This window comes from Lacerta agilis, chromosome 9 (assembly GCF_009819535.1).
Source record: "Lacerta agilis isolate rLacAgi1 chromosome 9, rLacAgi1.pri, whole genome shotgun sequence".
Taxonomy (NCBI): Eukaryota; Metazoa; Chordata; class Lepidosauria; order Squamata; family Lacertidae; genus Lacerta; species Lacerta agilis.
The window spans coordinates 59,282,389-59,296,894 of NC_046320.1; the positions used below are offsets into that span (position 1 = coordinate 59,282,389).

General features: G+C 45.0%; 2 protein-coding genes across 6 annotated transcripts in view; both read right to left on the reverse strand.

Annotated features, from left to right (window-relative positions):
• Positions 1–8,807, reverse strand: part of HERC3 (HECT and RLD domain containing E3 ubiquitin protein ligase 3) — a 47,001-nt gene extending 38,194 nt beyond the window's left edge. For 3 of the 5 annotated variants that reach the window (XM_033160606.1, XM_033160604.1, XM_033160601.1), the window contains exon 1: positions 1,220–1,354. The gene's annotated coding sequence lies outside the window, so the exon portion shown is untranslated. Of the gene's footprint in view, positions 1–1,219; positions 1,355–8,721 lie in introns of those variants that run through there. The other 2 variants (XM_033160603.1, XM_033160602.1) reach the window with 2 other exon arrangements.
• A 1,379-nt stretch (positions 8,808–10,186) lies between these two features.
• LOC117052602 (E3 ISG15--protein ligase HERC5-like) overlaps positions 10,187–14,506 on the reverse strand; it is a 30,332-nt gene continuing 26,012 nt past the window's right edge. The window contains exons 20-22 of the mRNA XM_033159571.1: positions 12,856–13,039; positions 12,263–12,362; positions 10,187–10,707 (exon numbers count right to left, since the gene is read on the reverse strand). Of these exons, the coding sequence (XP_033015462.1) occupies positions 10,493–10,707; positions 12,263–12,362; positions 12,856–13,039 (499 nt within the window). The 3' untranslated portion in view covers positions 10,187–10,492. The remainder of the gene's footprint in view (positions 10,708–12,262; positions 12,363–12,855; positions 13,040–14,506) is intronic.

A 14,506-nucleotide genomic window follows, 5' to 3' on the forward strand; every position in this document is an offset into this window, starting at 1 on the left:
GCATCGCCGTGCAAGCGAGGGATGCCGTTACTGAAACAGCGGTTTGACTGTCATTCCCACCCACCCCTCGTTACACACACAACACCGCACAGGTAGAGGGAACGAACTTCTTCATCAACCTTTCAAAATAAAATTATTTAAAAGCCAGCAAATAATTTAAGCAGCCATTTTTTAAAAAATAAAATAAACAGTCCGAGGGTAATAGCTGCTTTCCCAAGAGCTCTTTCTACAGCCAACCTGCGGGCATAATCCAGCGGGAAGTTCTCCTGCGCAGCAACAGCCGAGATGCAAGGAGACAGTACTGTATATGGCTTGCGCTGGATTTCCCGGGTTTCCCCCCGACTATTGTTATTTGATCTCGTAGCTGCCTCCTATCCATCGGTGCTAGTGGCCGCGTTTAATATACTTAAATGTCTTGCTGGAAAGTGGGAAGAAATAATCTTGCACAGATGCGCATACGCAGCCAGCAATCTTTCTTCTCCCCCATTGCATGGGAGGAACAAGCGCAGAAAAGGAGATTATTGGGGGCCCTGTGTGACAAAACAGAGGGGGCTTATCCTCATCAGCCAGTCTTCAAAACAACCCAATCCTAGGCACGCCTTACTCGGCAGCAAGACCCACAGGCTGCGCCCGTGTCGTGCTTTATGGGCTTCTTAGAGCTACCTGGCCGGATGTTGGACGAGGTGGGCCTTTGGCCTGATCCAGCGGAGGGGTGGGGTGGACTCTTCTTAATAGGACCCCCTCCAGGTTAAGTGTGCGTATTGGATCGCAGGCTCAAAGTCTGGCTCTGTCACTCCTGGGCTGGGGTGCTAAATGAAATTATTATTCGTTTCACACGCCCCGTCTGCAGAAAAACAGAAAGAAGGCAGCAAACCCATTATTAATAACAACAGGAATCGGAAAGGAGTTGGGTTTGCTAGGAGGCTGCTGTTGGTCTCTCTATTCGTCGCCCCCCAGCTGCAATCCTATCACCCCCGTTTATACCCGGGAGGCAAAAGATTCCATTGATCTAATGGGAGAGCCTGAACTGCACGTCGCAGAGAGATCGGGAAGCTTGCAAAGCCTCCGCTATCCAGCAGCAAACTGAGCGAAAGGGAGCTGCCCCCCCCCACCCTTCTATTAAAAAAAAAGCCTGCAAAAAAAAAGGAGGCGACAGCACAACAGGATCGCACGAGCCGCAGCGCCCGCGGAACGCAAAGCAACGCCTTTGGAACGCTCACCGGCTCTTGGCTGCTATTGCTGCGCCCCGGGAGTCCCAGGTGCGGAGACGGAGGAGGCACCTCTGCCTTCTGCTTCCTGCTGCGCGCTACAATAACAACGAAGTTTTGCTTCCTTCCTCCAGCAGAGAGAGCCAAGCGCCAGCCCCGCCTTTACATGTTTGACGTGTTGAGCCGCACCCAATGGGAAGCCGTGGAGGCTCTCTGGCTGAACCAATCGCTGCTCCCACCAGAGGCTGACATGCGGAAGGAGGGGTAGGTTGGGCCCAAAGTTCTAGTTTGGTGGGAGGGGGGAGAGAAAGAGAGGGGGGGAGGCCTGACAGTTAACCTTAGAGGCGCCGGAGGAAGATGTGAAGTCCATATTGTGTCTGTCTCATATGGGGATCGAACATGCAACCTTAGCATTATCAGCACTATGCTCTAACCAGCTGAGATAATTGTTTGCATTTATATTCCACTTTTTCTGTTTGTTCTCCCCCTCGTTTAATTCCCCATAACAACCCTGTAAGTTAGAACAAAATAAAAAATAAAAAAATTCCTTCCAGTAGCACCTTAGAGACCAACTAAGTTTGTTCTTGGTATGAGCTTTCATGTGCATGCACACTTCTTCAGATACATTTTCGTGCATGCACACAAAAGCTCATACCAAGAACAAACTTAGTTGGTCTCTAAGGTGCTACTGGAAGGAATTTTTTTATTTTTTATTTTGTTTTGACTATGGCAGACCAACATGGCTACCTACCTGTACCTGTAAGTTACCAGTAGGTTAGGCTGAGAGGTCAGCCCAGGGTCACTCAGTGAGCTTCGCAGCCAAGTAGGGGATTCGAACCCATGTCTCCCAGGTCCTAGTCAGACACTCTTAACCACTACACCACACTGGCACCAAGCTGAACTAGGCAGCAGGAAGCAGGAGGTTACTTAAAAGCGTGCAAATTTTATATTTAGATGGAAATATTTGACAGATCAGAGGGCAATTTTCTCAGAGACCAATCATAACTATTCAGTGTACAGAGGCACTGCTAAGCACTCAAAAGACTCAGGGGCCTGTGGCACAAATTTGCATATGCTAATTTTGTTAATGATTCTTACATTTATAGCACACTTTTCCTCCCAGAAGCTCAATGTGGTTCACCCCACCCTCCCCAATTTTATCCTAACAATAATGCTATGGGGTTGGTTAAGCTGAGAGTCTGTGATTGGCTCAAGTGAGCTTCAGGGCTGAGTGGGGATTTGAACCTTGTTCTCCCAGGTCCTAGTCCGACACACTCAGCACTAAATTGCATATGTATAGCTGCATATGTTGGTTCCAGAGCAAATTACCGGTAAGAGGATAAGTGAGGGGCCAGCACAGTATGTATACCAGCCTTGGAAGCCAAGTTAAAAATCATTTTTGGAACAAGGGCAGGTCATCCACTGCCCAGCCCTCTAACAACACCCCTGACAGAGACAGGCAGCAGGGAGCCTGATTGCATATAAGCTCCAAGGAGGTTGATAAATTGAAGTAGACAATGAACACCTTTATGTTCCTGCAAATTATTTTGATATATAAGCCGTTAGAGTAACTTGATGAGAATTCGTTTCCAGGCGAGTTTGAAATCCCAGTAACATTAAATCTACCCCCAGGCCACATTCCAGCTAAATATTTTGGCAAGGGATGCTTAAAAAAAAAAAAACCACATGTATTTTGAATTTGCTGTGCTTGTAAACTGAATAAGAGAGATGCATTGATTAGAAGGAACAGTCTGTTCTTAAATGGCTCTTTCTTGCTTGTCGATCAGAAAGTCAGTGGTTCGAATCCCTGCGATGGGGTGAGCTACCGTTGCTTGGTCCTTGGTCCTTGCTCCTGCCAACCTAGCAGTTCGAAAGCATGTCAAAGTGCAAGTAGATAAATAGGTACCACTCCAGCGGGAAGGTAAACGGCTCTGGTTCGCCAGAAGCGGCTTAGTCATGCTGGCCACATGACCCGGAAGCTGTACGCCGGCTCCCTCAGCCTATAGAGCGAGATGAGTCGTCCAGAGTCGTCCGCGACTGGACCTAATGGTCAGGGTCCCTTTACCAACACTCAGAAATTATACACTGGATACTTAGGTAGCAAACCTATGCCCACTTCTCTGGTAGTTACTTCTGAGTAGGCATGTATAGGATTCCTCTGCTAATGATTTCTTGCAGGGCCCTTCAGTTGCAGGGTACTGTATTCTATACAGAAGCATGGATGAAAATTTTAGCTTTGCATTTTAAGGAAAATGTAAAGACCTGGAGTGTTTAGGCTGACATCCTAAGTATGCTTACTAGGAAGTAAAGCCCCATTGAACAAAGTGGGGGCATACTTTTGAGTAAACATGCATAGAAGCATGCTAGAAAGCTGTAACCTTGTGCATATGCTTACCATTTAACCCAGTAGAATTTAATTCTGCAGACAAAAGTTACAGGTTTGTGCTGCACAACACAAAATGATTGCAAATGCACTTATCGTTCTGATGTACAATAATGTGGCAGATGTGCAATGTCGTTTTGAGCCCGGGGTTAAGCTTGACAACAAACAAATGAATCAGAGTATCAGAGAGCCCTTCAGGCGCATGGGAAGAGCTGGAGGCAAGCACTCTTGAGTTAATTGGAGGGGAATGCCAGCTAACATGAGCCAGGCATGATTCACTGGCTCAAGGAAGTGCATGAATACATGGCTGCACTTATTTTAAAATGTGCCTTAAATGTATGGTACAAAGTCCATTTCTTAGGGAAAGGTCAGAGCTTTGCATGCAGAAATATCATTGGCATCTCCAGGAAGGGCTTGGAGAGGCCCATCTCCAAGCTGAAGTGACAGCGGGTGTGAGACCCGGGCTGTAAAGGATTAGAAAAACATATTTTTGTGCAAGCAAATCAGGATGCATAGTCAATAAACCTGGAAGATCTTTTAGTTATTGCATCTGAGCCAGGATTAGCTAGAAATTACTGTGTTCTTTCGTGAAATGTTCTTATTTCTCACCTTTATTGATCTTAAAGACAGCAATCCTGTACCCGCATGTTCCTGGGACTAAGCCCAATTCAACATCTGAGTAGATATGCACAGGATTACACTGTAAATCAACTTTTAATTGAACCGTGGAGTGTACTTTTGCTAAGCCACAGGCTCTGCGGCATTTGCGTGCCTTGCCATTTTGATTCTGTGCTACTTAATTTGTGATGATTTAGTAACTATTCACTCGCTCAGCAAATCCCATTGCTCCAGAGTGCCTCCTGCTTCCAAGTCAGGGAACTGAAGGAGGTGCTGAAAGTGCTGTACAGTACTGTACGATACAAAGACTGTGTCCCCCTGCCTGTCTAACCTTTCCAGAAAGGTGGGACTTGAATGCCTCTTTGAAACAAGCTCACCCGAACAAAAAAGCAAAAAAGGGGCCAGTGATTTTTCTGGGACGGGATCCAGAAGAGAGGGCTTGGACTCTGGTAAATAGCAACAGCTGTAGAGCAGTTTGCACCTGAAACGCACAGAAGATTTCGTATGCATCGATTTTCCTATAGTGTAACATCTACAGTTCATTTGTTTTGCAATACTGTACACAGAATGTATTAGTGAAGGCAGAGATTAAGCCGTTCCAAAACCATTTAAGAAGAAAAGAGTCGCCGGCTTTTCAATTTGCTTGCAAAGAGGCAGTTCTTACAGGAACAGGGATTATCGAGGGAAGGTTTTAATGGCCTATAAAGTCTCTTTCCCCCCCCCTCCACCCCCACCCATCAGCTTTATCTCCTATAGGCAAGTTGCATTGCAACAGGCTAGGAGAAGGAAAGGATCTTAACCTGTAAATAGACCTATAATCATTTAAGCTCTGATAGCAAAAACTTCAAAGAGCCTCCTGGCACATTGAAGACCAACAGATTTATTATGGCATAAGCTTTTGGTGGACAATAGAGTCCACCTTGCCAGATGTACGAAGCGTTATCCTCCGTTGGCACTTGCATGGGGGGATGCGAAAGGCAATTTGCTTGAAGCTAGATGCAGGCAAACGGAGTGCTGCCTCAATGCAACACCGTGACTGTTCGCAACAGAAGTAACGGGAGATTTAAGGGATTGCAAGACCGTCTTGGCAGTCATGCACCCTTGCCATCAGTATGTTTGTGAAGGGTGAAATAAAATTTTATATATATGTCTGGTTTATTTGTGGGGCATAGGAATTTGTTCATACTTTTTTTTCCAAAATATAGTCCGGCCTCCCAAAAGGTCTGACTGAGGGACAGTAGACCAGCCCCTGCTGAAAAAGTTTGCTGACCCCTGCCTTACGGCTCATTAGAGGCCCCAATACCTTTGCAAGGCTCCTTGTATGCTGATAAGGATCAATACTTTTTCAATCCATGGACGTAGTGGGGGGGGGCAGCTGCCCCCTGCAAAATAAATAACTCAATCAGAAGAACTAACTGAGGTTCTGTCCCCTCAGCGAAAGCCTCCGCGCACGCCCTCCAAAAAATCTGGCTACATCCATGTGTCAATCCCCCAAAACTATTGAAAATAAAACAAAACACCTGTTTTACAGGAATATGGCCTGGCAGAGTTTACCAATACAGAAAAGAATTTTAGTGAGAAAAGGGAATAAGCCCCATTGAACTTCTGAGTTGCTACGCATATGCATAGGATTACACTGTCAATCAGCTTTTAATTGAACTGTAGAGTGGAGAAGCTCGCATTAACAAAAAGCAAAAATGAGGCCAGTTGTGTCACAGCACAACTGGCTCTCCGCCCCTGAATACAGCTGACATCAGAGCAGCCATGATGGGTTAAAATAATGGAGAAGTCATCTCTGTGGAAGCTGAAGTGATAGTCGGTATGAGACTGGAAGGACAAGAAAAACGTTGCTTTGTGCAAAACAAATCCAAATGCATGCTCAATAAACAGGTTGTCTATAGAGGAGCCTTTGGTATCTGAGCAAGAACCGGCTTGAAATTACTGTTTGCTTTTGTGCATTTTTTTTCTTATTTCCCCCACTTTCTTTTATTGATCTTCAAGCCAGATCGGCACTGCTTGAGTGCTCATAAGCATGCACAGGATAACTTCCTTTCCATTTTGAATCAGACGAAGCACACTGAGGAAAGGGGAATGCTCGTAACGTCCCAACATAATGTGGACAGGGCTGTCATGAAAGATAAACATCCCACCAGAGCACGTCAGAGATCCCCATGTTAACATTCGGGGAGCTCCATCAGTCTCATCCTAGTTGCCGACAGCTACAGTCTGGCAGTACTTGAAACCATGTCTGATTATAAGATGCAGAAAGCAAGCCAAAAAAAACCCCCAAAACTAAAGCATATACTGTAAAACAAACACACGCTAGGACTAAACCAACAATATTTCAAAACATGCATCAGAAGCAGCTAATTTGCCAAGGGGTTGACCCAGACCTTCAGATAACAAAGAAAAGTCGGAGATTCCAACTAAACATTAGCATCAACTTTGTGACAGTAAGGCCTGTTTGACAGTGGAACGGACTCCCTCAGAAGGTGGTGGGCTCTCCTTCAGTGGTGGGTTTCAAACAGAGCTTAGCTGGCCATCTGTCAGGGATTCTTTAGCCACAATTCCTGCATTTCAAGGGGTTGGACTAGAGGACCCTTGGGAAGATTTTCCAGAGGACGATGGAATGGAAGAGGAGCTGACCAAAGCATCTCCCACTAAGACTGAGTTTGGTGGTGCTCCTTCCTAAATAACTGTGCAATCCTAACCATGTCTACTCAGAAGTCCTGTTGGATTCATTGGGGCTTGCTCCCAGCTAAATAGGGCTACGACTGTAGTCTCTATAAAGCTGTATCCCTACAGCCCAATACTAGGTATAGATACTTGGAAGTAACACCCAACAGGTTCAGTGGGGCTTGTTCCCAAGTATATGACTGCATACTTGTTGACAAAAGCACAGGATCAGGTTTAAGGTGCTGGTTTTAACCTTTAAAGCCCTATACGGCCTAGGACCCTCGTACCTACGGGACCGCCTCTCCTGGTATGCCCCACAGAGGACCTTCCATCCTAACATCTTGGAGGTCCAGGGCCTCAAGATTAGACTGGCCTCGACCAGAGCCAAAGCCTTTTCAGCCGTGGCCCCAAGCTGGTGGAATGCTCTGCCATAAGAGACCAGGGCCTTGCGGGATCTGACATCTTTCCGCAGGGCCTGCAAGACGCAGGCTGTTCTGCCAGGCCTTTGGTCGGGGTCCAGTCTGACTCCCCCTCTTTCCTTATAAGAACTTGTATGAAAGTGGCCCCCCAACTTATCTCATAGGCTCATGTAAGATCAGTATAGTCAGTTAGGCCAGTGAGCATTTAAGTTCCCCAACCCTCATCTGTTGGTTACCATCTGATTGGATTTCACTTTGATTCTGATTTGATTTTAGGATGTATTTTAATTGGTTGATTGATTTTATGTTACTATGTTATATAGTTGATGTTAGCCACTCTGAGCCCGGTTTTGGCTGGGGAGGGCGGGGTATGAATAATAATAATACAGTGGACACTCGGGTTGCGAATGCGATCCGTGTGGGAGGCGCGTTCGCAACCCACAGCATTTGCAACCAACGCCGCTGCGTCTGCGCACGTGTGACGTAATTTGGCGCTTCTGCGCAAAGCGCGATTTAGCGTTTCTGCGCATGCGTGAGCACGAAACCCGGAAGTAACCCGTTCCAGTACTTTCAGGTTGGGCGCGGAGCGCAACCCAAAACCACATAACCTGCAGTGGCTGTAACATGAGGTATGACTGTAATAATAATAATAATAATAATAATAATAATAATAATAATAATAATAATACCACCTACATGGTATGTAGAAACAGTACATTAGTCTCAGGTACAGGTCATATAACCACATAAGATTTCGAATAGAGGGTGGAGACCTCCTCTTTTGCTACCCCTAAATGTATCCTTTGTAGACACACACGAAGTTATTCCTTCAAGGATGCAAAATCTGTGGTTTTCCAGATGTTGTTGGGACTACAAATCGTTTCCCCTGACTACTGGCCATTCTGGCTGGGACTGATGGGTGTTACGAGTCAATCACATCACAGGCAATTTCTTTGGCGTCTCCCCGTCTGCAGAATGCTCTCCCCAGAGGCATGCCTGTTGCCATAATTACATCTCTTTAGGCGGCAGGTGAAAACATCCCTCTTTACCCCAGGCCTTTGGCCAGTAAATACCGTAGTATATGGCCTGTTAAAGCTGGGTGGGGGAGCCCTATTATTATGGTTATTTTATTATTCTGTTTATTATGTTGCTTATTATTGGTTTTTTATTATGCTCCATAAAATGTGTTCTTAATGTTGTACAGCGCTTGGCAAACCTTTGATAAACGGTGGAGTTTACATTGAATAAATAAATAAAATAAAAATTAAAACATCTGGAGTGTCACAGGTTCCCAAGCTGTGCCATATGCCTTTTACCAACATACTAATTTGTTTGCTGGAGAAATAACAGGTGGTGTAGAAATCACCTATTAAATGCCCTTCCCCTTCTGGTTTCTTAAAACCTGTGCTGCCTCATACCTGAACACAAGATGATGCATGCTGGTCCTGCTCAAGATGACATGGTGACTTCTCAATCAGGTGTTTCCCCCTGAATTCCAGCCAAGCCACCAGCCAGCCTCACAGAGGCCAGTGTTTAATTCTGCCGCTTGCAAGCAAAGGAAGGCTTAGCCAATGAGTTCATAAAGGCTTGCTTGACTTGTAGCAGCTGTTGCCGATTTAGTGACCTCACAGATCTCTGCCTTTGACTCAGCAACACGGGGCAGTGCCTGTCTACAGCCAGGGAGGCTAACCTGTTGCCCTCAAGGTACATCTGGAATTTCACTCTCAGTCCTCTACACCAGGGTTTCCCAAACTTGGGTCACCAGCTGCTTTTGGACTACAATTCCCATCATCATTGACCACTAGTCCTGCTAGCTAGGGATGATAGCAGTGTCCAGAACTGGACACAATACTCCAGTCTTCACCAAGTACACATAAGAATTGCTGAGCCAGACCAATGGCCCACCTAGTCCAACATCCTGCTCTCTCAGTGGCCAACCAGATGCCTGAGGGAAACCAGCAAGCATAAGATGAGCCCAAGGGCCCTCTCCCCTCCTGCGGTTTCCAGCAACTGGGATCCGAAGCATTGCTGCTTCTAACAGTGGAGGTAGAGCAAAGCCAATACATTCCATTGTATACATTCCAGACTCAATAGTGCGTCTTCGACTTGCATGAAAATAGAATTTATTTATAACTTTTTCAAGGATCACGGGGCAGTGAACACGGCCCCCTTCAGCTTTTATCCTTACAACAACCCTGTGAGGTAGGTCAGGCAACACAAAGAGTGACTGGTTCAAGGTCACCCAGTGAGCTACTACATATCAAACCTTTATTAGGCATTTACATGTAAAATCACGAGAGAAAGAATCACATACAGGAACTTTAAAATATATACACACAAAGAAACAGCAATTAAACTCATAGGCTGATCGTATGTGTGTATTAGTAAAATCTAGAATTTCATCCTGTTAAAGTACTCCTTGAAGCACTGCTGCCAAAAACTCGGCTACCCCAGCAGTCACCCCTTGGTCAATGTCACCCAGTGAGCTAAGTGGAAATGTAACTCAGGTTCTGGTCCATCTCCAATGCCTACCAATTTGTCTCCAAGCCCAATTCAAAGGGCTGGTTCTGACTTACAAGCCCTCCTGCGGCTTAGGAGCCCAATACTTCTATGACCACCTCTCCCCATACTGGACCCGTCAACTTTTGATGCCCTTCTCTAGATCAGGGGTCAACAACCTTTTTCAGCTGTGGGCCGGTGCACCATCCCTCCGACCATGTGGTGGGCCGGACTATATTTTTTTGGGGGGGGGGGGGAGGAATGAACGAATTCCTATGCCGCATAAATAACCCAGAGATGCATTTTAAATAAAATGACACATTCTACTCATGTAAAAACACACTGATTCCCAGACCGTCTGCCGGCTGGATTTAGAAGGCGATTGGGCCCGCGGACCTTAGGTTGCCTACCCCTGCTCTAGATGCTTCCTACAAGAGCCATTCAGAGGGTGATAACAAGGAAATAGGCCTTTTATGTGCTGACACACACACCCCAAACTGCGAAATGCTCTCCCTGGTGCCAATACCTTTTCAGCACAGAATTCCATTGGCTGTGGGAAGCGATTCATAAACTTAATAAAAACTAAACTGCACTCTCTTGTATGGAAAGAGCTGCTAAAGCATATTGTGGGAAACTACAGCAGTTTCGAGGCGAGGTGCAGAGGACAGCGAAATTACATCCAGGCTTTTTTAAGAGAGGCCAAATTTTTCATAGTTCTCTAAAGCGACGAGGAGCATATTCTGGAGAACGTCCCTGTTACTGTATCTAGGAAGGTACAAGACTCGGTAGCAAGTGGAGGCCACAGGATACCACAGGTCTGGATCTTCTTTTCCCAAATCCGCAATAGTGAATGTGAATCGTTCCATTCCTTGAGCTGGGATGCAGTCGGTCCCTGTGAGAAAAGCTGGAAGAGATGGTAGAAATTAAACAACACACAGCCAGAACGTATCTTAGCAAATAATGATGATGACCCAACCCTGTGGAAATATATATATAAAAATAATAAAAATTGCCCAGTGGCACATTAGAGACAAACCACTGTACGTTTGTTCTTGGTATGAGCTTTTGTGTGCAAGCACACTTCTTCAGGTACACTGAAACAGAAGTCACCAGACCCTTATATATAGTGAGGGAGTGGGGAGGGGTATTACTCAGAAGGGTGGTGGGAATGGGTGATTGGCTGATAGGTGTGGTAAACCTGTTGACGACTGTCAACGACTGCAATTGGTCTTACAGGAAAAAGCAAGGGGTGAGAAAGCCAAAAAAGCTTTATCATGTATAATGAGATAAGAATCCAATATGGTTTTAAGTTTGGTAATAAGTTGTAATTCAGCAACTTCTCTTTCCAGTCTATTTCTGTGGGTTAGCTGGCAGGTGAGAATCCAGGTGTCCATTAGGGCTGGGCGAACTATCAATATATCGTCCCAATCCGCTTTGAAGTCCTTATCATGATATTTGTTTCATAATTTTTGACCTGGCAATATATTACAAATGATGTGTGTTAGGGCCGAGTTATGTCCGGCTTTCAAGTCTATGCAGACTAACAATAGCCCGATATTGGAAATAACCTATAGGAATCCCCGTTGAAATCTGGGTAAGTAATATTCGGAATGTGTCTCTATTGGAACACCTTGCTCGCCAAAGAAGGGTAATTAAAGGCACTTCAAAGACAGGGCACTTCTGGCGAGACTTTGCTTCCATTCTTTTCCTTTATAAATGAGACAGAAGAGACTTTCTATTCCACCCACAACACCAGAATCTCTGTGGAGAGGATACTTGAATTGACAGTGCCTAAATAAACATTTTGCTTATGAAACTTAGTAAGAATGTTCCACTGGACAAGTTACTGTATTTATATGTTGTTCTTGTTTTTAAATGAAAAGCAATAAAAATATTTTGTTTGTTTTTTTAAAAAACAACGAAGTGTATACAGACCCCCCCCCCCCAATTTAGGCACATTCAATATGTGCGCGACTGCACACACATGCATCGCGCCAAACCTGAAAGTGACCCCAAAAGTCACACCAAAAAAGGGGTGGAATGAGGGCAGAACCGGGCATTTGCAGGCTTTTTCAATGGTGTTTCAAATATATGTGATTTCACGGACACACGCTGTGCCTCGGAATGTAACCTCCATGTAAATGAGGAGTTGCCTGTATTTGATTCTGACCAAACTAAGCTTCCTAGTGCAAAATATACAACAGGAGACTTCGTTTGGACAGAATCGAGTACACACTTCCAGAGTTAATGCTAAATACATTATTACATCTGGCAAATGAGCCACCACAACCACTAACGGGCCGTGAATTTATTTATTTTTTAGACCCATGTACTATCTGAAACCAAATCTGGTGCATTATTTACCAGATGTGAAATATATTGGCATTTTTTTTCAGTTCTCCTACCCTACTATCAAACAAATGATCCATTTTGACTTTTTAAAAGAAATACGTCATTACAGAGGAAATTCTTCTTCTTTTCTTCAGGAAGAGCATGGAACACAGCCCAAAAATCCTCAATTGTTTCATCCGACCTTTCATAGTTGTGGTACTTCGCATTCTGTCATAGGAAATAAAAATAGCCCTGCTCTGTTAATCCTTCAGTATCTCTTTACATAAATCAGCATTTGTTGCCCAACATAATCCCGCGAGATATTTGAGTCCCCCTTATGACTTTGTGCAGGGAACCTGAGGGCTGCTCCACACTTTCACTTTATTTTGCCTTTTTAAATATCTAGTTACTTTTATATATTTCTTCATATTTCACCCGAAATCTCTTAAGCGGTTTCTAAATCCCAGCCAAATGGAATCAATATAAAAAATGCAATACAATACAAATTCTACATTCACAACTGGACAATACCACCACCGCTACCAAAAATAACAAATTCCACAATTTTAGTAAAACAATTAAGGCCTCTAAACAATGTACATAAGTAAAATTACGAAGAACCGCAAAAACAAATCGTAACAATTCCAGGGCATCCCCACCCCTTTCCTACAACATATTTCATCCAGTAGTTAATTGAGCCCTGGGTAAATTTATGTTTTACCTTTTCTAGCTGTTCCCAGTCGTATTTTGTAAGTCCAAGCAGAACAACACGGAGCTCAGCAGGAAGAAACATTTTCCAAGTTTCATTTGGACAGCCTTTTTTAAATCCACGCACGAAGTCCCCAAACTGTTTTTCTACTGAAGTACTGAACATGTAGTTCACATAAGCATCAACATATTCCTTCCTGGAAATAGATTAACGCGGTTCATTTATTTACTGTATTTATAGGCTGGTTTTCTGTGAAGGACCCAAAGCGGTCTATACACACAGGTGTAAACGTATCTGTAAGGTCCGTGTGGTGGTGTCTCATGAGTAACGAGGCAGGAGGCCAACCTGTCTGTTTACAGGTTTATTGTGCAAACTATTTACAGTGCAGAGCTACAAAGTACATGTCTGTCTCAGTCACTAGCAGAATCCGGGAGTGGCCCCTTCCGGCTCTTTCCCCAGCATAAGAACGTCGGCACCCCAAGTCTCCTCCTACCCTCTTTGCGTTTCACCCCTCTGCGCAATTGGGGCGACGGAAATGGCGTGCCTCCCTCCTGACCAGCCGAGCGAGGTGAGCACAGGGTCTGTGTAGTATCCCCAAGCCCTCTGCTTGCCTGGCTGGCCCCTTCCCCTTCCTCCCCACTGTAGGTGTGGCTGCTTTTCGCACTGGAAGAGGTACTGCTGCTCAGTTGAAGTTGGGGCTCCCTGTATCCCAAGAGTCCCTCGGGTCCCCTCAGCGGGCCAGGTGGCCGTTCCCTGACAGTATCGAAATAAACTCTCACCAGATAAACAGTGTAACTTGAGTTCTTACTTTTGAAGAGAGTATTTTTAGTGAGTCTGCAGAAAGCAAGGAGGTGGCAACTGTGCCCATCTGCTTGGCCACACAATTATTATCTGGTGACACCAGCTCTTGGCTCAAACCTAATCATGTCTACTCAGAACTAAGTCCCACTGAATTCAATGGTGCCAACTTCAGATAAGCTGGCACAGGACAGCAGCCAAAGAGACTGAGCTGGGAAAGTCCCTGGTTTGAATTGTGCCTTTGCTGTTAAAATTACTGGGTGTCCTTGGGAAAACCACTCTCCCAGCTTCCCATAAATCAGGGGAGAGAATACTGACCCGAGTTTAGAGGGTTGTTGCCAAGATTACAGAAGGCAATTCATGTGAGTTGGGGTAGGCATCTGAAAAAATTATATAACTGCTAAATATTATTATTGCTACAACCATGTCACCTGTTTGTTGGAATGTCAGATGAGGGCATTCCAAGTCTCCATGCCCCCTTCCCCTAAAAACGGGTGTCAAGTTTGAAAGTCTTGAAAAGTTTCCATCTAAGATTTGCTCATGGCTTCCTTAGCATTTTCTCCTCTAGCAGAGTCATGCTGGAGCCAGTGAAACCATGGACAATTTGTAGCAGTGGGTTACGATAAGCATGCATGAGTATCACCCATATGATCTTCATGTTCCAACTTCCGTGATTATTATGTTTTTCCATATGTATGGCCCTAGGACCTTGATCTGTGCTTTTTCCCCTCTGGCAAAGGTACCAGGTACCATCTCTGGAGCTTTTCAAGCTCAAAGGGGCCACAGGGGATAGCACAATCTCACGACAGCATTACCTAGCATCTTTAGCAAAAAGGTGATTTAAACCCCAGGACTAAACGTGGTT